This window comes from Hippocampus comes, unplaced genomic scaffold (assembly GCF_001891065.2).
Source record: "Hippocampus comes isolate QL1 unplaced genomic scaffold, H_comes_QL1_v1.1 scaffold51, whole genome shotgun sequence".
Taxonomy (NCBI): Eukaryota; Metazoa; Chordata; class Actinopteri; order Syngnathiformes; family Syngnathidae; genus Hippocampus; species Hippocampus comes.
This window is the reverse complement of record NW_017805497.1, coordinates 220795-247842: the sequence shown is the minus strand read 5'-3', so window position 1 is coordinate 247842 and position 27048 is coordinate 220795. Positions and strand designations below refer to the sequence as shown.

Genomic DNA, 27048 nt, shown 5'->3' with positions numbered 1-27048 from the left:
CCTGCCCCGCCGCATCGCCAAATGCAAGGTTAAACAAGACGAGAGGTTGGCCAACGCAAACGGCTTTCATGAGTTCTTTTGGGGGGTCTGAAAAGTCTGGCCAAGGATGTAAAAGTACAATAGCAAAGGGCTAGGGGAACAAGTGAGGTTAGCGTGACCCGGGAGAAAGTACAAGAGGAGGAAATGCACAGGCACGACAACATTTACAAGAAAAAAAGGCACAATAGAAGACTGACCAAATTAAAGAAAAATGAATGTAAAAATCCAAAACATTAAGAGTGTGGACAGGTTAACGCACAGCTAATAGATCAATAGCGGTAAAAGCGATGATAGACTTAACACATTCAGTGTCAGTCGTTTTCAGACCGCCCTTTACACTAACGCCTAAAAAATTTGAAATAAGATACCTGGAATTTCATGTCCGGACTCTGAAAAGACATAAATAGGTTTTTAGGATTCAATGAGTTTGCATCCGAATTAAACTGTCTTCGTTTCATGCTCTTTTGATCTGTCGTCTGCGGTGGTGCTTTCTCGGGACACTGCAAGTTGGGCTGCACTGCACAGTGGTCCAGTTATCGGCGAGAGCCTGTTTTGGAGGGTGGGGAGCCGAGAGACCATAGCAAAAAGTCATATTTTTTTCATCTCAGAAAAAAAGAGCAGCATCCTCATTTTATGTCTGTATTTATTTGTTTATTTTTAGCTAAAATGCACCGAGATTTAATAAAAATCCAGGCAGTGGGTTTCTAATTTTTTCATTCTCATACACAATATTTTTATTTTGATTCCAAAGGCAAATGCAGGGTTTGAATATTTGGTACGGTGGCACCTAATTTTAGGAAAATGCACCCCAGGTTTCAACTGCAGAAACTCAACAACATGAACACGTAAGGGTTCTCGATGGGTGAAAAACAAGCAACTGTAAATCTGAGATGAGCTCAATCATTGGCTAAGGCCAATGATTGAGCTCATCATGTGTCTCAAGGGTGTTGTGACTCATCTCAACACCCTTGTTGAATATCCTAAAGAAGTTAGCACTGGTGTACGCAGTAACGTCGAACGGGTAGATCGCAAACAAGCAATAACCAGGAAGTTGAGTTAAGGTATCGCAAAAACTTGGTGACAGATGATTTGATTAGACGACGCAATTCATGTATGCCAGCCTGGAATTTGCCGAAAAGTAGAGAGACGGGCCTCAAAAATTCTGGGAGGAATATTTATATACTGACTAGATAAAGGTACACCAAAGTCATCTTGATCCCAAACATCTAGAAAAAAGGGTCAATGGAGGTCATGTTTTGGATGCTTCTGGGAAAGGCTTGCTTGTGTTTGTTAATCATGTAACACATGACAGCAGCAGCAAAATGAATTGAGAGGTGGACAGAAACATTTTGTCTGCCAATTAAATATGCAACCAAAGCGATTGGGAGATACTTGATAATGACCCCAACACTAGACCTGCAGTGCAATAGTTTTTTTTTTAGCAACTAACTTTTAGTTCTCAATAATATTGAGAAAGTCGACTCAATTGGATGTCGCTGTACAGATTCTCTACAGACTGACGGGGACAAGATCTGAGGTGGACTACCTCACCGGAGACGCTGCTGTGGAGAGTTACGCATTGACCACCTGGGCCGGATTTTGTGGGGGACCAGCTTCTCCTAAGGAGTCCTCCTGCAGCGCTTCATCAGAGTTCCATTATTTCCTTTGGGAGTTGGCACACATTCCATAACAGCCTGGTGTTCGATCTGAGAGGTGCTACCGTAAAAGCAGGTGCCATAACCCTGGTTGAGTTTCCTACCAGCCCATCTGATTATCCAACACAGCCCGCTCCCCCCTACTGTTTATGACATGCTGACTGTTCACCCCCTGCCAGTCCATGACACCCCACACCCCTTGGCCACTTACACACCATGTTGGCAGTCATGGCAGGGCAGGTGGCCAAGCTGTCAGTCAAAGCCCCGTGGCCGCGTGGCAACACCATAGACACCAATTACCACGCAGCAGGGGCGCGGTCTGGCAACCGCATGGCAACCGTATGGCCCAATCAGGGAGCTCATCAACAGGGACCAGAGAAGGCCAACAAAAGTGAACTGGCACATCGGAGTGTGCGTGCACACGGCATGACCAAGTTATCCAAAAGCAGCTTGCGTGTCCAAAGACAGGTAAGCATTGTGTTGTTTTAATATCCGTTAGCTGACTGCAACATGAATTTCCGATTCAAAGCACTACATTTATCTCCATCTATTGGCTGATACTGACCACGCAGATGTGACTCCTCACAGCCTTTCACCAATCAAGCATGAGCACTTCAAAAAAAAAAAAAAAAAAAAAAAAAAAAAAAGAGAGACAGAACCCTCAATGACTCATGCCTGAAACATGTTACAAATTTGGTGCTGGTTTAAAATGTGGCCCCAAAAAACACATTCATAGCTTTGAAGTCTTTTTTTTTTCATTTGTGGAGCTACTATTTGTAAATAGAATCAGCTTCAGTATGAAAATAGGTTGGAAAGTAGTGGTCAGAAAAATAAAAATGCTGATCAATGAGACATATTTCAGCACAAACCAACAATTGGACAAATGGATGAAAAAGGGTTTTAAGAAATATAGGAATGCAAGTGATGTACCTTAAGAAATCATTCAGGCTTTTATTATTAAGTTATTACATTTTATTTGTTATTTTAAAAAACAATTCTTTTATTTGTATTTTTTTTATATAACTATTTGATAGTTAGCCATAGGTTTAGAATGCTTATACTGTACTGTCACGAAACTGGAGCTCTCAACATTTCTTTAAGTTTCACATTTCAAAGCAAAATGGCTGTCAAACTAAGAAGCACATACATTTTACAACTTAAAATAGTGTCAGTCTTTATGAATCTATGTAAGTATATCTATCGATCGATCAATTAATGTGTGTGTGTGTGTGTGTATAATCTTCCAGGCCTCCCTTGTTGTCTTTTGCAGCAAATAATACAAATAGTGTGGCACACAATGTCTGTAAGGGTAAAATAGTTTTTAATAAAACCAGTGAGTTGCAACCTCAATTTCATTTTGATGAATTTCCTCCTGCGGGAGTGAGCCAAGCAGAGGGTGAGAGCGTGGAAAGGAGTGCAGGCGGGTGTGGGAAGTGGGAGTAATGGGGGGGGCTGGAAGGCAGAGAGAATTTTCATGATTGTTATTTTTGTTATTATACACAGCAAGAAGGGGGTTGCGGGGTGGGAGATAAACGGCAGTGGTTAATCAGAGGCATTTTGTGCAGCGCTCCATTATGGGGGCCGGTTGGGGACGTCAAGGGGGTTATTTTCCAAGGATCTTTGGCCCGGGTAATTAAGCTCCATTCACTAGGTCCTGTTCCCCAAATTAAAAAATTTGTCATTAAGTGGAATTTACCATAATGCCTTTTTATCTGCTGGCAGTACAGTGTGAGTGCGTCGGTTTGTGTGTGTAGGGTCGAGAAGTAGCAGGTGGGAGTGGGAGGGCTAAGAAAGAACCAATAACAGTCGCACACGAATGCATATTGTGCGCGCGCACACACACACACACACACACACACACACACACACACACACACACACTCAGAGATGGGGCAAATTGAAAAACTGAAATAATCCTGGACAGCACCGTTCATTTGCATGAACCAACAACACATAGACATGCAAACGCATGCACACGCACACACACATTTAGTCCTCCAAATCCACAGCCTCTGGGATAATTAAATAATAGCGCTTTAAAGTTTTAATTTACATGGGAGACAGGCGCGCCCGCGCCAACGTACGCACGCACCAGGACGTCCGGTGAGATAGCCTTTGATGGAGAGAGAATGATTGAAGGAGCAGAAAGCTGTGTCTCTTAAGACTTTCTAAAACAATACAATTATTAGTCTTTAATTATAGCGGCCCCTCTGAAGAGACGGGGGACAGAAGAACAATAGAGGATTAGAAGCACGGCTGCTAATACAGTCCTTTATTGCTTCATTCAAATACAGTTCGTGAACGCATCCAGCTGTTCTTTCCCACAAGCAACGCATTGCTTTTTGTTCGTTGTGTCATGCAGGGATCTGCCACTGTAGCCCCAATACAATATGGTAGAATTGGCACTTTAGGCTTGGAATACAGGAAAGCCAAAAATGGTGTTTGGAGAGCAGCTCACCCAATGACGCCATCACTTAGCTGCCAGTTAGAGATCAATCGATCAATAAATGGTTAAGCGAGACCTCGCCATGAATCTTAAGCGAGTGAGCACCGCACATCTACCAGATCACTGTAACAGAAAACCTGCGGCCCTGTCTCGGGTTTAGAGGCCCCACATACAGTGCTGTGCACACTGTACTCAATTATTTTGAAATGGTGGCCAAAAACATGGCATGATTGTAAAGAAAGTGCCACAAAGGGATGAATTGGGTAAGAGTAAAAAAAGAAAAGGGGGATAAATAGAGAGACTGTAAATGATCACCATCTTTCATTGACTGAACGCATAGATTTCAGCGATAGATGCTCTTGAGTAGGGCTGGCTGATATGGTTGAACAGGGTATCACGATAGTATTTCATATCAGTTGATACCGATCGATACAGTATTGAATATATATTTTGTTATTCTTCAAAATAAGGACCTGGAAAAAAAGACAGACTTTACATATTTTTATTTTAAAATAGAATATTTAATCATGAATACGAGGTCACACAACTGTGAAAAACTGTTCCGAATTATGTAATCGATTGCCTTTTTAACATATTTTGTTTTGTTAATTTTGATTATACAATAAATTCAAATCAATTTAATCAACCAATCAATCAAACATCAACCATTTCCATTCTCTCCAACCCTCTGGCCTTCCTTTCTATTACGGTACTCCCGCATGCCTTTTCTCTCCTGGTCCTGTCACACAAAGGGCCAACATAATACAATACAAAGAAGAGAAAGAGGCACGAGACAGTCCAATACAATTACTATTGATCACTCTCTGCTAGAGGCACCAAAATCCAGTCACCTGACAAATGTTGTCCAGCCACAAAATATTGGTAGATCAAAATGTGTTTTTTGTTCACACCAGACAGTTAACAGTGAGCACATGAGAATATTGTTAAAATCCATTGCTTTGCCATTCCCTGATTCGTGGACAAGAATGTAAAAACTCACATTCCAATAAAGTTGGGTAGACTGTAAAATAAGTAAATAAATAAATAGAAATAGAATGATTTGGAAATCCATTTCAACCTATTTTTAACTGAATACATAAACATGGACAAGATAATGTTGAAAAGTATAAATAATATTAACACATTTTTAATTTGATGCCTGCAGCATGTTCCAAAAAAGCTTTCCTTTGTGCTACAACCCCTTTCCCTTTAACAACACTCAATAACTGTTTAAAAACTGAGGACACAAATTGTTGAAGCTTTGTACGTGGAATTCTTGCCCATTCTTTCATGATCCGGGGGACTCCATAATGTGCATAACATCTTTAATGGGAGACAGGTCTGGACTGCTGGCAGGCCTCACACTGATTAAGTATGAAGGCACACTATTGTAATGAGTTCAGAATGTGGTTCAGCATTTTCGTGCTAAAATACTGTGGAAGACAGTATGTTGCTCCAAAACCTGTGTGTAACTTTCAGCATTAATGGTGTCTTCACAGATGTGTAAATTACCCATTCCATGGGCACTACCACACATTCATAACATCACAGATGCTGGCTTTAGAACTTTGCACCGATAATACTCTGGTGGGTCCTTTTCCTCTTTGGCCCAGAAGACGCGACATCTATGAGCACTAAATATCTTGACATTATACAGGTAGAAAATGATTTGCAAATCATTGTTTTTCTTTTACATTTTACACAACATCCAAACTTCATAGGAATTGGTGTTTGTACTAAAAATTTACTAAACTGCTTTGTGCGGATGAAAAACTTTTTTGGGATGTTGCCAGCTGTGCAGAGTGGCTGACAGTTTGAATGAGGTCGCTGCATGTGGTACTCTATCTGCTGCAAATAAGTCAGATTCTGCACAATCACAGACTGACGTGTGGACTCGAGACAAACAGACCTGAGAGGGATAAAGATATTCAGGTGGAGAGACAAGATGGATACTTCAAACCGTTTCTCCATATGAACATTTGTTACGGGTGGCCGAAATAAAGACGTGTGAATGGCTGCACGCCTTTGAAGGATCCCCCAGCGAGAGATTCTCAGAATTCCATAGATACCAACATGGTCAAATACCTGTTTGCTTTACGTTTGATTTTTATCATTTGTTCTCTTAATATGATATATTTGCTTGACAAAAAAAAATTAATACGAGGGCCCGACCGTTTAATCTGACAATTAATGGGCCAATATTAGCTCTTTTAAAATCCCATTCACATAATGTTCTTGGTTTTTTTTTTTTTTACACATAACAAAGAACAATGATAAAAAAAAAAAAACAAAGTTTTGTCAATTTTCTCTCTGTTGTAAAATTAAACAAATAGCTACTCAAGTCCAAAGTAATGTAAAACAGTTAAAGTTCTGCCTATATTTCATATCGTTGTTACGGTGAGTGTTAAGGGACAACACTAACATAAATACATAATATCTAATAAAATATGTTATTCATTGTATACATACTTTTTTAATTGGGATCAATTGGTTCTCCGAATTTTACTCTGCCAAATATCGGAGTCGGCATTAGCCTCAAAAAATCCACAGCGGCTGGGCCCTACTTACGACCTCTTATCGGAACAAGACAGTTTGCTCTCTGCATTGAACTCACTCCTCTCATTTAATTTTCTTAATAATATGGAGCAACCGCTTTAATTAGGCTGACCTGGAAAACTAATTTACAAAACTGGGCAGAGATGACAATGACATAAAGCAATGGTGCCCAGAACTTGCCCAGAAAACTATATCTCATATGTCAATTTCAATAAATCCCATGCACATTATAATTTATTCAAGTGTCTTTGCATCAGTCCAAGTAGAAACACTCAACTTTGTTAATTCTATTAGATATTGTTTTGTTTGAACAGCAAACACGCATTCAGGGACCAAGTACAATTGGGTGCTTCAACTTGTGTTGGATCACCAAAGTGCACATGGTCCAAGAGAAGAATTGAAATAAGTGTACAAAGACAGTGGAAGGCCAAAGCGTGTTTTCAACGTATGATGCTTCATCAAAACCAAAAGTGGGAAAAGCCCTGCATATATACACACCCACACGTGTCATGTTGAACGACAATCAAGCGTGTGTGTAACAGTGTATCTGTTTGTATATGAGTATGTGTTTGTCTGACAGCCTGTTCAGAAATACCAATGACTCAACTCCCCAACTAGCAGGTTACTATCTCTTTGGCTCTGATTTTATCCACTATAATTAATTTTTTTTCCCAACACGCCGACTTCGGCTTTATCGTCTGCCGGCATTTCATTTAACCATAATCCGTGGGATAAAAGGAAAGCCTTTCTTTTTAGATGCACTGCCGTGTGTGCATGCAGGAAAATGTCCACGAGCAAAAACTTGAATTTTATGGACACATACGATGCTTAAAAAGCTGGTGCTGGTAGAGCTACACTGACGCTCCAAAATCAAGTCTGTACCTGGTTTGACATACTAGGTGTATTTCTTCCCACATCTCTCAAATTGTCGGTCCCTCATTTGGACAGATGCGACAAAACTATCTTTTTAGTGAGCCACCTCAGCGCTACATGGACCAAAAACAAACGGAGAAAACACTATGGCAATTCTGAAAACTGGAGTCGCCTCACATACTTCGGGCTTGTTTTGAATTAAATTAAAAAAAATAATAAAATAGGATTATCAATGCATGCTGGGGTGAAATGTGCTGGCCAGTGTCATAAAGTGCGTCCCAGGAGCAGGACATGGGTCCTGCAACATTGAAAGACCCTAAACTCACAACTAAAAAACAAAACAAAACAAATACTGCTGAAAAAAACAGCACTGGACTATTCCACAGTGGCCTTCCATGAGTGCTGTTCTAAAGTCTACTTTACTGTGGAAGCAGTTGAAATGCAATCTGGAGAAGGCTCCCTTCAACCCAGAGACTGCTGGAGCAGTTTGTTCACAAGGAGTGGTCCAAAATACCCATCGTCGGGTGCAGATAACTCATTGAGACCTTCACAAAATTATGACTTAACATGTATTTCATCAAAGGTTGTGCAAAACAATATTAAGTTAAGGGCACCCTCATTTTTTGCCTGGACCAGTTTGACTTTTTCAATACACCTGATTTCCATAAGTGAATGTCCATCATTTTTAAATTGTATTCCAGGTTAGGCTTTAGTCAGTTTCAAGAGTAGCAACCATTTGGCACATCAATTGTAAAAGCAAGTAGTAACATGTGGCGAATACATACGTAAACGACAGCTGACAAACAAGCACTCTCAACCGAGGGGCCAACATGGACATAGAAACACTGCACTGCAATTACAGCGAGCGCCAGTTAAGCCAGACCGGGCCCAGCTGGTCTGTGCCTGACGAGGCCTTTAATTAAGAGACACCAGGAGAAGTCTTGGAATGGCCAACGTGCGCACAGCGAGGAGTCTCTGGAGGGGACATAGCAACACAGGCGCGCGTGTGGATAGGTGGGCTCCACTACTGCCAAAAATGCAACACACACATTTATACAAGCACAAGTGGGATCTTGTAAAAAAAAAAAAAAAAAAAAAACAAGTCCACTAAACATATGCATACGTGCCGTTTACATGTGCATCTGTGTGTCTGATCTTGTGACTGCAACAAAACACTCTTCCTTTGCTGGTGCTGGTGGTCACGCAGAAATTTGGGTACACCAAGAAAATCGCGTTAAGGGATCCGTGACCTCTTTTGCTCACCGCCCAGCCCAACCCTCAACTTCCTTTTCCTCATTTGAAACATGCATTAATATTAATACATAAACCTCTAAAGCCCCTTGGCTTTAATGCCACAACCCCGCCCCTAAAATAAAACACCACCTAGGGCTACTAGTTAATAAAGCCCTCTTGACGACCCCTGCCGGCCCCGCAATCAACGACGCACAGTAAGGGGAAAGTTGTCCGGCCAAAATGAAAGTAGAGAAATTAATACAGTCTCTTGGGACACCCTGTCGCTGTCACTGAACAATCACACCCCCACCCCACACCATAATTATATTTCCTATCAAGTGATTGATCTATTAAAAGGTAAACGGTGTCATAAATCACCGACAATACTTTTGTATCTCTCGCTTTATCCCAGATGCATGACAAAAATACTGTACCTATACAATTCAAATATATTTTAAAATTGATTTTCAAAAAATAGATTGTGTGCATCTCAAGTGGATTTACAGTCAATAAATCGTACTTTTGTACGTAAAAATGTGGCATTAAGGCGTTACGGTTTTTCACTTTTATTTAACCTTATGCATTTCTGCATGGGTGTTCATGTGAATGTATCATCCATGAGCTTTGGGGCATAATGTCCCCTGAGGGTTAGCTAAAAAGAGATCTCTGTGAGATATTCTGGTAAAGGGGTACAAAATATGCATAAAAGGTAAGCTGCAAATAGGAGCCACAATTTACTGCCAATTCTGCCAGGCCACAATAATATCAACCAAAGATTTTGTCCCCCCCGCCAAAAAAACAAACAAACAAACAAACAAACAAACAAACAAACAAACAAACCCTTTAACATGTTTAACCATGCCACACTAAAAATAATATAGCATTTCTGACTTTATAAGGAACAAGAGAGAGACAGTGAAAGTTAGAGTTGACGAGGGCACGCTTATTGGGCTCCCCTCAGGCATGCTGCGGGGACACCGATTCACATCAGTTTCACATATGTACAAAAAGTATACAAGAATACGAGTTGATGTACCAAATAAACCTTTTCTTGAAGCTATAAACCTCAATCTAACTGTCAACACGCATTAGAAGACAGCTGGGCTGCACTTCAATATTTTCATCTCCATTAAGTTCCTGCTGTTTATAGTAAAGAACAAAAAGCCACATAAATACAAATGAGCACCTGCAACCACAGCTGGTTCTGGTTATTTTTACTTTCCCCCCAAAAAAGACATTGTGACATTTTCATGCATTATTTGACAAACATTGCTTTGAAACGAAGTGGCTTACACAATCTAGATATCAATTAATGGCGGGGAAAAATTTTTTAGTAACGACAACTAATTCTGGGAATGATAAACACATTAAAAAATGTGAGTCAATAGGTATAGTTGAAATAAATTTCAAGGCCAATTCTGCACAAATATCTAAATATATCGTTGCTTAATTCACTCATAGCTTTAATTCCAGTAGCACTCATAAATACTTACAATGTGAAGAAAAATGTAATGTGACTGGGATGGGCACCACAACAAACCGCAGCGTCATTTGGATTGAAAACCCAATTTTTCCCGCAACCGCACCAGTCCGTATGTGGCATTGTGCTTGACCTGACTGTAAGAGTTTCACATACGGCACCGCACAAACCGAAACCAAAATCTCAGACTGGGGATGAACCGGGTCCAACAACAGAGTAGCCGTGCCCCAACTTCTTTCTCCGCTTCATCTCCGCAAATATTTCCTTAATTTCTATCGGACAATACACTTTGGGTCCGTCCAACTACAGCATTAAAATACACCCAAAAAATAAATTACAAAAACTAAATACTTGTCCAGATTATTTTCATCAATGGGAAAAAACGGCAGCAAAACATAACCATAGAAGAGTAAAATATAGCGCAAGCAAAACATTATCTGTTCAGTATTTCTGAAATGAATGAAATATTCATAAATCCATGTGTGCATTTAATAATATAGACGGTGACAGCAAAATGTAAATAAAAACTGCCGTTCTTTGATTAAAACGTATTTTGTATTTAAAAACGACTGGCACAAGAATGTTACCATTCTAATATATAAATACATATTTGCTCATATAAGGTGGATACAGTATTCTCATTTGCATATGCCCTGTAAAAACTGGATAATAATTTAAAAAAAAACTGGCACAGCATTTTCGTGTGTGTGTGTGTGTGTGTGTGTGCGCGCGCGCGTGCGTGTGTCTGTTCAAACACACTGTGTGGTAGTGTGGGTGTGGCGTTACACCTCGTGTGGCACTGGGCAGCCAAGATAAGCACTGATCCTATCCATGCCTCCCTTCTGCAGTGCCTGCCCGCCCACCCACACACAGACTCACACAGTCACACACTTCTTTACACTGCCAGTTACGTGTTACTGTAATCTCATTTTAGAATACCAATGTCCAAAACATGATCACAAACATTCAGAACTGCAGCAACCAAACGCAGTGTACCCATTGCATCTGTATTTGCACTGCAGCCTGGCACGCGAGTTAGAACCCAGAAAGTTCCAAACATACAACGGGGCTAGTAAGGAGTCAGACAGTAGATTGTGGCAAAAGAACAAAGTCAAACGCATCCCTGAAGCCCGTGCTCATGTCAAAGATGACAATACAAGGAGAGATAAGTGGGGAAAACACCTTGAAACATGAAAATTATGCTTCTTTCAATTCAGCACGCGCACGCACACACACGCACACACACACACACACACACACACACACACACACACACACACACACACACATAGAATGAGCCTCGTACAAAGTTTGGTGAGCACTTACCACAACTGGAGGGGCAAAAGGAGACAAGAGAGTGTGACCACTGAGGGAGAGAGTTGAACCACTTATTCAAAGTTTAGCTTCAGCACACTCCCCTCCTCTGCCCCAAAGTCATTCACATCTCTTAGGGTACAAGCCGGATTTTGGGGAGGTCCGGTTTTGTTCCTTCTGGTTGCCTTTGGATGCAGATTGAGCTCGCCCTGACCACTTTTACACACTTTTTCCACTCACTTTTTAGAGGAGCTAAGGGTGGAAGGAGAGGCTAAATTAAGCAAATGGGATTTGAAAGGCATGCAGAGGAGAGGTTAAGGCTTGCAAATACTATTCGGCGCACTGTGCATACTTGTTAGGCATACACACATGCACACAAACAAAAAAAGTATGAGGAAAAAGAAACAGGGAAATTACAAACGTGAGCATAATATTCAGTTTCAGAAACCTGCACCCACACCTGAAAACCGAAAGAAAGAAGGAATCTCGAAAACTGCCTCTGAGTAGTGGGACATATTTACATATGGCTGCATTACTTTTTGCATAGTTTAATGCCATGAACCATCACGTGGCCTCATTGGTGGTGATAATAATAATAATAATAATAATAATACACAGCTTGACTGGTGCCCTGTGCAAGGACCCCCGCCCAGCCAGTACAACACACACACACACACACACACGCACACGCACACGCACACGCACACACACACACACACACACACGCGCATACGTACACTGTATACTACTTATAACGAAATATGAATAAAGACCTTTTATGACAGCTCCACAAGATACAAGCATGTCATGACAACACAAAATCATTTTGCAACGCATTTTTGGGCCATATAATTTTAACACAATGCATATTGTGGATGTGCTTTCCAGTGATGTAGAACTGTACTGCATCATACTGAGTACTGTCTGAACAATATACAGTAATAGGAAGAGCTCTCTGTGAGAAGCAGTGGAGATCAAGACCGCTTTACACTAGAACCACAATAAGAAACAGAGTTAAATTAATAACACTATGACTGTGTCAATAAAAACAGACTGAATTTTTCACACAGCACTTGATCTACATAGCAATACATCGTTTTTCAAAATGCTCTGGTCGATTACTGAATAGGGTAAATAATATATCTTTGTTAGCATATCTTCGCCCACACGTAATTAACACCAATAAACCTGCAGGTATGATATACATCCTCTCTATGTTTGACAGCTGAAGACGTGTGTACAGACTTTTCTTGAGTGTGCCTGAGCACTACCAGTGGTTTGCACTGAAAGCAAATGCTTTGTATTTCAAGTTGGAGCTGTGAAATTAATTTAAATGGAATCACGATTTCCATTTTGGCTTATCACGATCTTAAAATCATTATAATCAAAGAAAACGTATTAATATGCGGCACGGCGCAGGGTATCTACAAGTTCCTAACATTGTAAAAGTACTCTGAATGCACCATGTTACCGGTGCAGCAAGCGTGTGACGTGAATGTGATTCAGCCCTCCCCGAGTGTGCTTCAAGCTGTTTAATGACACCAATTGGGATAACCGTAAAACTAAACACACGAAAAAAAGAATTACACACACTGGATAGTTACATTAAGTACAAGACAAGCTTTGTTTTAGAAACATCACCAGTGCTAATGCTCAAGCTAATGTTAAATCCCACTGACATGCGAGCATAAAATTGACGTTGGCCAACATTCACACACAAACACATTAGAAACAATACTCAAAGCTAAGGTACATTTTCTTTCTAATCTGTGAAAAACGGGTTATATTCACAGAGCTCATTCGCAACTTTCTTCTTCTATTTCTTCTTCTACTCCGATTGTAAGGGTGTACTCCACACTGCCGCTAATGTGCGCACAGCAGGATCAGACGGGATTTATTTGTTTTTATTATTATTTCAGTATATTCTTATTTTAATCACATTATTTTCTGGTATTTCCGAGTTTTATTTCAAGTTCAGTTTTCAAGGATTCAAGAAATTTGAATTACAACGGACATGACACGGGGCATGAGATGAAATATGATATCTGAGGTCCCGCGTTAGCCCAGTTAGTCCTGAGACTTGTGGGAAAAAATTTGAATAAATAAGATAACACTGAAAAAGATATAAGGGAAATGCTTAACCACGGTTTGAATGTGTGAAAGAATTCAATGTAGCAGAATGAAAATACAGGATGCTTAAATTTCAAATTATATTTACAAGGTCATTTCACAATCGACAAAACAAATAGAGCGTCTATGAATAAAGTGTTCACCGTGCAGGGATGAATGGGCATGACATCATGTCAGATTGGAGTATTGAAGTTTTGGCAGTAGAATAAATGATATAAAGTCAATGAATAATCATTTATATTGAGCATGATTTCAATATCAATCAAAGTAAATTTTTATTTTTTTCCATAATCGCCCTGCAAGTCATGTTTTTCTACCTTAAGAAGGAAGTGGATATGCAAGACCACAAGTAATCTCATAAATCAATCACATTAATTAGATTTTGAATGGCCACACCAATATGCATCCTCCTCTTTGAGTAGATGTGGCATACACACACACGCACACACACAGTCACCAAACGAAACAATGGCATTGCATGAATGCGGCAGAAGAAGCAGTTTTATCAGAACATGGCATTTTTTCATGAAAACAAAAGCAAAGCACATGAAGAATTTTTAATATAGCAAACTGTCTCTCGCGACACTTACAGCCTACCTTGAGGGACGTCAGCTCAGTGAGAATCTCAAGGATTAACACAATAATAAGCTGATTAGAAAAAGGGCTCAATGTTTTGCAAATATTTAGTTACCCAGAGAAATTACATGGAGGGAACATTAGCCTCCTGGATCCTCAATTTAATTTCATGATTAATATAGCATATAATGGCAAAAGGAGCAATTCTTCTGTGACAAATGCATCAGCTCAAGACAAATGAGGCTCGTCCATGAAATTTTCATCTTTCATTTAATTTTGGGGGGGCAAAATACACCGCCCCGTCTCACTCACTTTCAGACCCCTTTCACACCACACCCATGAACCCACATGTGCAGACATGAGGTCAAGCTCCAAAGATCACAGAAAGGAGCCAGACGACACAGTGAGAAAAGGCAGCCAAAAGGAGGGGAGACCGGAGTTCCAAATTCCTCCTTTCCCGCAAAAAAAGCAGGCCCAAAGTCTCAGCTACAGGCGCCCTCCTTTACAATGCCCGTGTGCGGAAGTCAGGGAGCACTCTTGCAGAAACATCAGCCCAGGGAAATTCAAATGAGGAAGAAGCGGTGCAAGAGACAGAGGGAGGGAGAATGGGGGAGACAGCGAGGGAGGACAATAGTGAGGAAATTGGATGAAAGAATGAGATGGAGGCGCCGTAGGTAGCAAGGAGGGGAGTAGGTGGGACGGCGGGGTTGGCTTGGAGGGGTTGCTGAGGCTGCAGGTTAAGATAATGTGTAGATCTGAAGAGATTTGCGCCAAACATTTTTATTCATTTTTTGATTACTCCCGTCCCTCCCGGCCCCCCTTACATTCTCCTTTGATGCTCTTGTCTTTCCGTTTTGTTTGTTTTTGGCATTAGTGTTACGTGTGTCTGTGTGCGCGCGCGGCACATGCATGCTGATGAGAGGTAGAATATTTTATAAACACAAATTGGCACAAGCCCACCACGTACATATCAATACATGATGCACACAAACATACTTAAAGATGCATCAGAGAGTAAAGCAGCTGAGCCGACAGTGCAGCAAATGCAGAGCGCTTACTAATTTGCAGACAAAGATGTTACATCCACAAAGTCAAGCCTTTTTCACTGCTTGTAAAAGGCAACATTTTTCTGTGTTGCTGTTCTCCATGATGGAAGCGACGAAGCTGAGCTGGCAATTTCCCCACCTTTACAGGCAGTGTCAGAGCCGTACCAGAGGCAGGACGACAGTTATGTGCCGGAAAATTGTGCAATACCTGGACAGGAGTTTGGCATTCAAGACCTGACACTCACCTTTCATTCTGAGTGGATACTGTGTTGAACAGGGAGTCCTGCATTGGTCTCTATGTTAAAGGCCCGATTATAAAATGACACATGTGGCTTGTATCATAGCTGCATGCTGTCTGATGGTTGTTACAAACCAGGATGTGTCAAAATCGCTCAAGAATTCAATGAGTTCTAATGAACTTGGCACAAACACATCAAAGGTGGCAGTTATATACACATCATCAACCAGCCAAGGCTTGCTTTAGCTGATGTCTGTGGTCTCAGCAGCTACCTAGTAGCTAACAAGTAGCATGCAGGCTAACCCATCCAGCATTCAGGATGTTTCCCGTGAGGACTTATTACCACTATTCTACAAGACCAAAGTGTGCAATAACCGACCCAGATTCTACCATTGGCCACACTGAAACGTGAGATTCTACTTAAGGTAAGCCATTTGAAACTAAAAAGAACAACTATTTCACAGTGTCTGTTGATTATATTAAAGTTTCCAAATTGAATGTCGGGCTTTGTAAAACGCTTTAGGCACCATATAGCGCAGATCAAGCGCTACATAAATCTTCTTCTTACATCTAAAGTTTAAGGCAAGTTTTTTTTTCCCCAGCAAGTACGTATGTTTTGCCCATGGATCTATGTCATATTCAGTTGCGAATCCAATCGGAAGTCAGCAGCACGATTGGTGAATTGCAATTTTAGGAGTGAGTCTATCCACCAGTCAACAAGAAGTATTTTACATGCCTCAACAGAAGGTGGCGCTTATGATCTCATGCATCTAATTATACGAAAATGGATTCCTGAATTCATTGTGCCCACCGTTTGCCATAAATTCTGACGAAAGATATATTTCCTGAATGAGCTGGGCCACATACAACCAGAAATTGATCCAAAGAATCAAGACAGGAATGGACAAGTGGCGGGTCTTTAAATAATTTCCGCCCCGCATAAAAAAATAAATAAATACTGGTCCTATGTGGCCCTCCCTGGAGCACCGATGAAAAATTCTGGCCTCCTTAAGCAAGCTGGTCATTCCTGGTCTAAGAAGAAATAACGAGTAGTTAAACACACACACACGCACACGCGCACACGCACACACGCACGCACGCACGCACGCACGCACGCACGCACCACACGCGCACACACACGCACACGCACACACACACACACACACACACACACACACACACACACACACACACCTGCATTGCTGTCACTACCGCCTTGCAGGTTGAGTGAAATGCATTGGTCTCCATCCTCGTTCCCTTGACCCAGGATCATCCATTTTTCCACAACATCCGAATTGGAGGAGTTGGATGAAAGGGATAAGTCTGAATCAGATTTGTACTCCAACTCAGAATCAGATTGGGAGCTGCTTGAATCCAAAGTCACTGGAGTGATGACATCCACCTTTCTATGTGGTGTCTATTGAAAAAAAAGAGAACAAATTCTTAGGTTACATATAAAAAACTAAATCTACTTGTTGTACATTTAGCAACATTCAATCTTTTTTTAGACCGTGAATGACTGGAGAGACCAATTTACAGTGTACCCCGCCTCTCATCCCAAGTTAGCTGGTATGGGCTCGAGCTCTCTTGCGACTCTCAAAAATTGGATGGATGATCATTTAGGCATACAATAACTTTATGTACATCTGCCCAATAGAGCCCTCACAACAGTGTTAAATGACTATTGTATAATTTTTTTGGTGGTGTAAAAATGAACTGCATCTATATTTTCGATCCTCTATCATCTATAACTGCTTCAGACAACAAAGTGTATGCAGGAAAGTGGTTAAGATTGCACGATTGTCTATGTCTCATGTGTTGTCTTGTTTTATTTTGTCATTTTTCGTTAACTTTTCTTTTGATGGCGGCGCGGACACCCGCAGCGGCTCCTCTTTTTTTATGTTGAGAGGGAAGAAATTTCATCTGTTCATTTGACAATAAAGTTGTATTCAATTCAATTCAATTTCATTTTGCAACAGCTGTATGAAATCTGGTAGTGGATGACAATATCGCCTGCTGGACTCACGACCAAGGGCTATTCCGATCGCTCCTCGTCTTATGATCGTCAGATGGGCTTGAAGTTAGTTTAGTACAAGGAGGAAGATACGAGGACATCAACAAACATTATTCCAATCGGTTGCGAGAGTCCAAATCTTACGTCAGTCAAACACCAGCGCCGGTACTTACAGGCCAAGCTAGTGATAGCCACTCATTCGCTGGTGAACTCCAAGTTTATCTGCCGCGCAAGTCATCTCGTCCTCTCGAGAACATGTGCAATTTCTCCGTAACAAACCAGACCACTTGGCAACTCTGCATTTACCTTTGGGACCAGGGTGGATGTCAGCAGTGGGAGTCCAATGCCTCCCTTCAAGGCACAAACCCCATAGTCATCATCTGAAGAGGAGGAGAGACTTTCAGAGATGCTTATAACTTCGGGGCTGGAGTCAATGATGATGACGTCCTCAAATAGCGGTGATGGTCTTTGGACTTCTGGAACACTTTTTCCCTTCTTCCGTTTGACCCGTGTCTCACTGTTGTTGCATTGCTCCTGCAGCTTGACAGTCTTCAATGATCGTGGTTTCTTTTTGGCACAGTTTTCAAGGTCTACATCAACGACCGTCTCTGTAGTCTTGTCAACCGCATTGATCTCCTGGCTAGGCTGCTCCTCTCCATCTTCCGCTTCCAAATGCCCAGAGTTGGAAGAGTAGTGGAGCTGACTGTAGAGGTGGAACTCCAGCTCACTGATGGCCTCTGATGTCTCAGATTCATCCCCATCTCCCTGGTAGAGATCATCCTCCAACACCTGCCGGTCCTGAGAGCCGCAATACATCACCACAAGGGAACCTCCGTACACAGATGCTCAGATGCAGACATACACGCTGCCCAGGCCACTCACACTATGAACACAAAAATGAAAACAACCAAAAATTGTGTCAAGATTATCATTATTTAAAATTCGTTTAAGAACACAGATTAATTTATTTTTACACTTGCACGACAGGAACTGAACAGTGCTATGTGACATGATGCACCTTTTTCTTGCCTTTGCCATTAAAGTTAATTGTTTTTAGGTTTTACCAAAAGCAGTGGTTATTTTCCACTTAGATTTTCAAAATTCAAATCAAAACGATTATGTTTGACCTTCAGAGTCCTTTGTTCAAGTCTCCTCCTTATGTAGCCTCGGTGGACCGCGTAAACCGTAGCGAATATGGACAAGATTAATGTGAATTTGGACAACACGTGCGTTAGCGTCGCACCGGGAGTGACATCATGTGGTCAAAGAATGTGGCCTTTGGAGGATCTAGCCTGTGACGGTGTTGAAAGTGATGCTGGTGTTATTTTTAGACAGCCCGATACCGTATCACCGAAATACCGCCCAACCCTAATTACGATATTAACTATTATTATTCTATTTACAAAACCCTAATGTACAAGAGAAATAACGAGGGCATATTCTGAATCCGTGAAAAAAAATACAGATTTTTACTAGCATCTCTGATTAAAAAAAAAATGTAAAAATTAGTTAACCTGTGGAATCTAAAATAGATTTGGCTGGTTCGCCTGCGTTGCTCCTGAAAGTTAATCCACATTTTCCCAGTCAAAATTGACCATTTTCAGTGCCCTTGGTGTAAAACTATTTGAAGTATTATCTTCAGCGTTCAGGAGCAAGAGTCCAGAAGCTGACAACAATTACAGGACAAATGTTGGCCTTGGTTCTGAAATCCATACGGGCTTGTTAACCAAGCTCAGGAGAACACGGTTGAGTTCCACTCCTCCCTCTTGTTTTAACTTTAATCACAGCTTCTGTGCAAAGAAACACATTCTGTCAATTGATGGGCAAGAACAAATCGGGTGGACTAGGATAATAATTATGTTGATTGAAGTTAATCTGCACAATATTTCCTGCGTGCATACGCAGACACAGTGAACTGAGAAATGGCACAGGCTCATTGGCCTGTCTAGCCCAGCGTGTCTGTACCATGATGGCTGGAGATGATTGGCCTCTAAGAATGGCCACAGGCTGCAGAAACGCCACGCTAGGCTGTCACAAGCCGTCCAAGGGGATTAAAAAGACAGAAAAGAATATCAGACAATCTCTGCAAAAACCGTCTAGTGTGTGAAAATTGAGATGATCGCAGAAACTGTAATCCGGTTTAAAAAAAAAACAACTGCAACACTTGCGAAACTAAAATTAGTGTATTCAATAAATAGGAATTATTCAAAATGATGGTTCTAGGATAGAGATACGATCACAAGAATGACAAAATAGTATTGAGACGCCAGGAGTGCACAAGCAGGCTTGCCTGCGCTTTGAAGTAGGTAAACAGTGACGTGTTGCACCATCATGTATTGTACAACAGCGTATATATGGATATTTAACAAATAGTATCCGGAAATCGTACTATGTATGCATGCATTCATCCTCGAAAATGCTCATCATCAGTACATACTAAAAGATTCGCGCTCGAGCTATCTTGAATATATGTGGCAGTAGCCTTCGCTAGCAAAATGCTAACTAGCCGGCAGACGCATTGTAGCGCATGTTGGCTCTCACATAGAGCTATTTTAAGTCAAATAAAACGCAAACAAAACGCGTAGCTGTTATGATGGTTGACAAATTAAATATCATGGGCTTTAATTAAAAAAATATCGAGCGATCTGACAAGCATGTGTCCTTATAGTTGTGTCCACGTGCTCGAAACAGCATAGCAGGATGTAAACAACAAGCACACCGGTCACGAAAACGCTTGAAGGGGGGAAACATCAATTTCTGCATGTGTCCTACATCATGATGACGTGCTTTTATATGTAACTATATATCCACGGTCTACGGCCTTACCTTAAAACCCCAAAGTGATGTCTGTGCTCACATATACAGAGTAAAGTCCCGACTTCTTCTGAAGGGAGACACCAAAGAGCACTTCCGGGTTTGTTCGACGGAATAAAAGGTTGGCCAACCAAAGTCCGGATCTTTGAGCTCTCCCCGACCAACACTCGAGATTACAATGAGTCTTGCAAGGAAGCCAGACAGCAACGTGTAGCTGACATTATTCCGTACATTTTGAATTCCTTTTGATCATTGTTAAATTGTCAATACTTAACTGTCTATTTTTATGAGTGCTTGGTCGCTGAAGAAGTGAACAACTAAATCAAGTAGTGCACCTGTAGTTATGTGCCACTTGTTTATGTATTTTTTTAATATGTAACTTTAACTTTCATCGTTTTATGATGAACGAATTTTCCGGTGGTCACTGGTTGACACTAACAGTTCTACCATCGAACGGAACAGCATTCAGTTGTTCTGACTGTCACTGTACATAACTGGCATAGAGAGATGAATAAAGATATATCTGTAATTAGTAAATAATTTTCAAATAAATTTGTGAAATTTGTATCATTTGAAGCGATCCCTTATGATCTTTCACGGCACCTGAGTTGGGAGTCACTGTTTGCTGTGACTTTCTGCTCTTTTTGCTGGGTTGATTTTAAGAGTGGCTGCCATTCTCTCTTTACATTAACTCTCAGTATGTTTGTATGTCAAATGATGGTCAAAGTGAAACACAATGTGACCTGACACATACTTTGAGGTTGCCGGGTGTTCAAGTCTGCCAGTATATTTCCTATCGCCGCTTCTCTGTCATCATGAAAAATGTCAAAATACATTGCGTCTAAATAACACTGCTGATATTGTATAGCTATACAGTAATGCCATGCAAAGTCATATCAACTGCCAGCGGAATATATTTTTTGTCGCATTGTTGTGAAGCCTTTGATTATAGAAATGTCACTATTCAAACTGATTTTGTCATGTTCTGCTTTTGCTACCGTCACATCCAGCCCACTTTCATCTTCTTTCAGCCTAAAATATGAAATGTCACAACGTGCACAAGACCCTTGCTGCGTGCACGCATGTCTGAGCAACAGCTCAGAATCCTCAAGCCAGCACTATTATTGCACGTTGATTGGAATGGAAATATATATGTAAATGTACTTCAACAGACGAGCTATCGGCATCAGTCATATTTATAACAAGGTGAATGCAGAAAAATTCCGCCCCCCTGACTTTCATGACAGTCCTGCATTAGCATCCGCCTCTTCCACTTCTTTATATCAAGAGAATAATTGCAAACTCTGTGTATGCAACTATGGGGATCACTTTCATAATAATGGTGGAGAATGGTATTATAATAAGGATTCAGGGAGTGAATGCCATCTGATTCTTGAGGTGTCCCCATGCGTGTCAATACAGGAAAGGCCATCGCCGAGTTGGATTGTTTCCCTCCAAAGGTTAGACTGCACCTATATGTTCACTATCAACTCTTTTGGTCTTTCTCTGTCTGCACATACACGTACACACATTTTTAATCCTGCATCCGCTTTGTTTTTGGGAGGTGCATGTGGGTGGAGGGAGTCTGCGCCTCCTCTGCTCCTCATATCTCCTTAAATTGGATGCCGGTCCGGGATGCCTGACTGCCTCAGTGAAATTGTGATGTGGCTGCCTGATTTAGACTTCCATGCATTTGCTGGTATTTACTATTATTATTTTAGAAAAGGTTGGAGATCGGCTGAATGGAGGCATCTGGTTCACCAGTTCATCTCTACGTGTGTGGACCAGTGGAGTGTTAAAGATGGATGGACTGTCCGGGACAGGGATTTAAAATCCACTGATTTCCAATCAGACATTCCAGGAGGATGGTTCTGCCTGATGAATGATCTTTATTGGAGAAAAGGAGTTAAAAGAAGCATGTCATTGCTCTCATTTGATGGTGTTTTGGTGCGCCTTACACTGTATGCCTCCCACTGCCCGATGCTGTGGCCAAGACACACAACGTGTCCTCCTGATTTATTGCCAATATTCTGAAGCTGTTGGTCATTTGTTTAAAAAAAATACATTGGACTGAGGTCTATGATGGACCCAACTGGATCTTCAGCGATGCTATTGCTTGCAGTCATTCGTTGTGATAAAATGTTGATGATGGGTTTGACGGACACTTCTCAAAATAACACAGAACAAGCTTTCCTGTCTAAATTTGGAGATATTGTTGCAATACGTCAAGAAATGATTGAACTGGAAGAATTACAACGTGTAAGTTTTGCTACACAGTAGCAGGTCAGCTCTACCAGCTCAGTTTGGGCCAATCTCTCTTCTGCTTCAAAATAGTACAAAGGAGCAACTGTGAAAAGCATGCTGCATAGAACACATTCGTCGTCAGACATATTACAAACGACATCATTGCTGCAGTAAGAATGTTATCAGTATTATGAGGAAAAAGGTTGTTTGTAAAAAAAAAATAAAATCTTGCAATAAGCGATAAAATATTTAAACGATTGCCTTACACTTGGGCATCCTTACACCACATCCACTTATGAGAAAGCTTTATTTTATGTCCATACCAATTAAATGACTTGCTTTCGGGGTCAAGGTCAAACTACCAGTTGGTAGTCTGAAGATGCTCCATGTAGGAGGAGGCTGACAACACCTTCCCTGTGCATGCAGGGCCTGTGCCTGGTGCCGATGGGGATTGAAAAAACTTGTGAAAGGAAGCTTCGTATGCACTCACACACTCGCGCACTCTTGCAGTTCTAGATGCCCCAACACCTCTTTCCCGGCAGCAAATCGAAAACAACATTGACAGCAACCTTGTTGGCTCTTGTTGAATGGTCACGCTGAAATGTATACCTTTACGTATAAATAGCTTGGTGTCATGTTGTGTCACCTAATATTTCATGGACAAACAATGTGTCCAATTGCTCAATCCGCCCCGCTGCCCCTAAGCCGCCTTTGACAGAATAGCCACAGCAACAGCAAGCCTGGCTGCAAGAAAGGGAATCTTGTGTTGCCGCACACAAGTGCCACTCTGAATTACATCCTGAGGATGTTGAGGTCATCTGGGCGGAGAGCAGACACACCACACACAAGTCCTCAGTATTAAAATCAAGTTTTTTTTCATAGCCGTAAGAGGGAAAAATTGGATTATCAGACACAAAAAGGGCAGTATTGCTTTGTTAGGTTCACACCAAACAATCCCATAACACTGCACGTCTGCTGGATAAAGAAAGATTCAAAGTGAAGAATCACCTGCTCCTTTGCAGAAGCACCAATAGGTTAAATGCAAAGTAAAAAGCAAAAAAAAAAAAAAACTTTGTCCTTAAAGGGTGATAAAATGGGAATGTGTTGGGCACAAGCAATGAATTTTTAATCCTTTCAGATATACTACATGTGCTTCCACTCCATGTAGCTCAATTAACTAAATACTGTGTAGTTGTGTACATCGTCCAAAACATTTGAAAGAGAGAACTACACCAAGCAATAATGTACAGATTTGAATGACAGAGAGGCACGTATACTGTTTTATTTTATTTATTTTTTTTTGCATCTGCAACAAACTGTAACCACGTTAATAAACCTACTGATAAATAAATACCTCTCAAAATAGAGAATCATCACATCTAGTATCACACAATACAAGCACAAACGTCAGAAAAAATACTGAGTCATTTTGGAAAGGTAGATAGTATGGAACTTCGGAGTGTGTTTTGTGAGTGTGTGTGTGTGTGTGTGTGTGTGTGTGTGTGTGTGTGTGTGTGTGTGTGTGTGTGTGTGTGTGTGTGTGTGTGTGTGTGTGTGTGTGTGCAGCTTTCCATGACTACAACTTTGCCTTCATGGTAAGACTGCTTTCTAGTGACTCCAACTCTTCATTCCTTCATTTCAGTTTTGTTTTAAAACAAGTTTTGCCGCACTTTTCAGTGCATCTAAAACAGTGCGATGAACATCCCACAGTAAGGGACACCATGCACCTTCCTTTGTGTTTACGTGTTTACTTATTGTCTCACCCTTTAATGCGATTCTTTCCAGTTCCGCTCGGTCACATCTCGGGTCACCAAACACAAAGCCCCCACCCCTCCATTCCCCAACATCCCTCCTCAACAGCACCCCCGTATTAATTACATTAATTAGCACGTGGATGAAAGACAAACAAGTGGTTTTTAATGACTTAAAACGACGCGGAATTCTTTTTTAGCGGGGAACCAGCGCCACCACCTCAACTAATGCTGAAAACGGAACGACTGAATTAACTTAAATGAAGAGGTAAATAAAAAAAGCTTCCTATTGTAATCATTCATGATTATTTTAATTTAACATCAGTAAATTATGTTACTAATTATTATTTTCTAAAACAAAAGGCAAAAGTACTTTTCTCATGTTGTGTGAAAAAAGCATAACATGAGGAAAAAAATTATAGTCATAACAATAACACAACAAATTCTACTGGTGTCATACTAATCATAGGCTAATAATAATAATATGATAGTGACAATTAATATTTAACAGTGATTATTCTTAAATAGTTGGAATTAAATTCTTATTCCTTATACTGTGTGTGGGTTGAGGGGGGCTTAAAAAAACGTTTACAACAATAAATATACTCAAATAATCTCCTGTGATTTGAGGAAATGCACTAAATAATCCACCGTTGTCATGCTCATGCATACAATTTGATGTTTGGGGTTTGAGAAATAATGACGGCAATTCACGTTGGAGTCATGCTCTTAATTTCAAGCATGAAGATGGAGGTTTCTCAAATTATTCTTCAGTAAAATATGAAACACATAAACCAAATGATGTGACTATTCGTTTCAGCAGGTTGTCCAAAAAATGTTTCTGGAAAAAAATAGACGTATTTAATCTAATATAGACGTGCACGTATAGAGAGTAAATACGATGATAAATTCCATCATCCACCTGTATTTCCTTAATAAACTAAAGTGTATTTTGTTGTGTTGGAGCAGTGGACGTAAAATGTCAACGTCTCCTTATTATTGGAAATTAAACGGACTGACGTGTGTCTGCGCTTTGTTCCACGTTCGGTTGTTTTCCGACGGTGTGTGCATGAGCCCTTGACACCCGACCTGCAGACCTCCAGACAAGTTCGACATGATGTGTAATGCCGTACGTGGAGCCGCTTTATGTTTGGGGAGACACATGCTTCCTGCACAAAGCGATCTCTCTTTTCTCGTCTCAAACTGAAATGTGACGGACGATAAAGGCACGAGTGCAATTTTGATTTTATATATGGATTCACACGGGCTCATCGCATGATTGATGCAAGCCTCTTCCTCCGCTGCGAGGAAAAATAACAACAGCATCACGATGATGTGTTTCTTCAATTGCCTATAAAACACAACCACACTGCGCTGTACACATCTTAAATTGTAAAATAATGTTTTAGATGTGTTTCTTCAATTGCCTATAAAACACATCCACACTGCGCTGTACTCTTCTTAAATTGTAAAATAATGTTTTAGGCCATTGAGAGAGAGAGAGAGAGAGAGAGAGAGAGAGAGAGAGAGAGAGAGAGAGAGAGAGAGAGAGAGAGAGAGAGAGAGAGAGAGAGAGAGAGAGAGAGAGGGTCAGAGAGAGAGAGAGAGAGAGAGAGAGAGAGAGAGAGAGAGAGAGAGAGAGAGAGAGAGAGAGAGAGCAAATCCAATACTATGGGAAACGTTCAATTGAAATAGTTATTCAAATGAAATAGGCATTGCGTGTGTTTAAAGTCACCATGAAGTGCAAATATCTGTGTGGCAAAATATATTAATGATGGCATAGATGAGAATGTCGGAGACCGTAATGACAAAAACTGGAAAAGGAAAACATCTGCGAGAGTTCAGAGGAACAGAAGGAAGGAGGCAGTGAAGATTTTTTTTTAGGAATTATAACGTAAATTTAACATAATGGAATAATTAATATCAATAAGTGTTGGATATGCTATTTTATTACTTCTTGGGACTCAGTATGACGACGCTATTTGTTCATAATATAGAGTGTATATCATATACATTTTTCATATTCTCCATGCACTCAAAGAAATATTTCAGTGTGGCTGAGAAGCACATTAGTAGACAAAATAAAACATCTGTTATCCAACAACCAATCTGGTTAATCATTTCTAACTACTAATTCTGAAGTACTGTACATATCTTGTACAATAGACTTCGTATTTGTGACCTTGCAACAGGCTTACACGGTACTTCAGAACGTTTGAAAGGCTACATGAGCAAAAGTGAGCAAATCGTCACAAACAAATGAAAAGAAGAAGCTTGTCAAATGCTTAAAAATATACATCTGCGTTTAAGCCAAACTACTGTTAAGTGTTGGGAAAAGTTTTTTTCAGTGAGACCAGTTTTGTCTTTTACTAACTTTGCATTTCACATTAGTTTTGTGTTGTTGTAATAAACTGGCAGTATGTCCGTAAAAATGAATGCATAAATAAATTAATAGTAATAATTAAAAAATATTGTATGGCTGAGCCAAATGAAAAATTCAGAAAAAAATTGTCAACACTAAATATGTACAACGTGTATTTATTCCACAATAAAAGTAAACAAAATATTTTTATATTGTTTCTTTCAGAACTAACAAGTTAAAATACATTGTTTCAAAGACTGATGGAGTGGAGTGAAGC

General features: G+C 40.6%; 1 protein-coding gene across 2 annotated transcripts in view; it reads right to left on the bottom strand.

Annotated features, from left to right (window-relative positions):
• zcchc7 (zinc finger, CCHC domain containing 7) overlaps positions 1-20533 on the bottom strand; it is a 38059-nt gene extending 17526 nt beyond the window's left edge. The window contains exons 1-3 of one of the 2 annotated variants that reach the window (XM_019876749.1): positions 20427-20533; positions 17907-18483; positions 16781-17003 (exon numbers count right to left, since the gene is read on the bottom strand). In XM_019876749.1, coding sequence (XP_019732308.1) covers positions 16781-17003; positions 17907-18416 — 733 coding nt within the window. In that variant the 5' untranslated portion in view covers positions 18417-18483; positions 20427-20533. Of the gene's footprint in view, positions 1-16780; positions 17004-17906; positions 18484-19280; positions 19391-20426 lie in introns of those variants that run through there. The other variant, XM_019876750.1, reaches the window with a different exon arrangement.
• Between the last annotated feature and the right edge of the window lie 6515 nt (positions 20534-27048).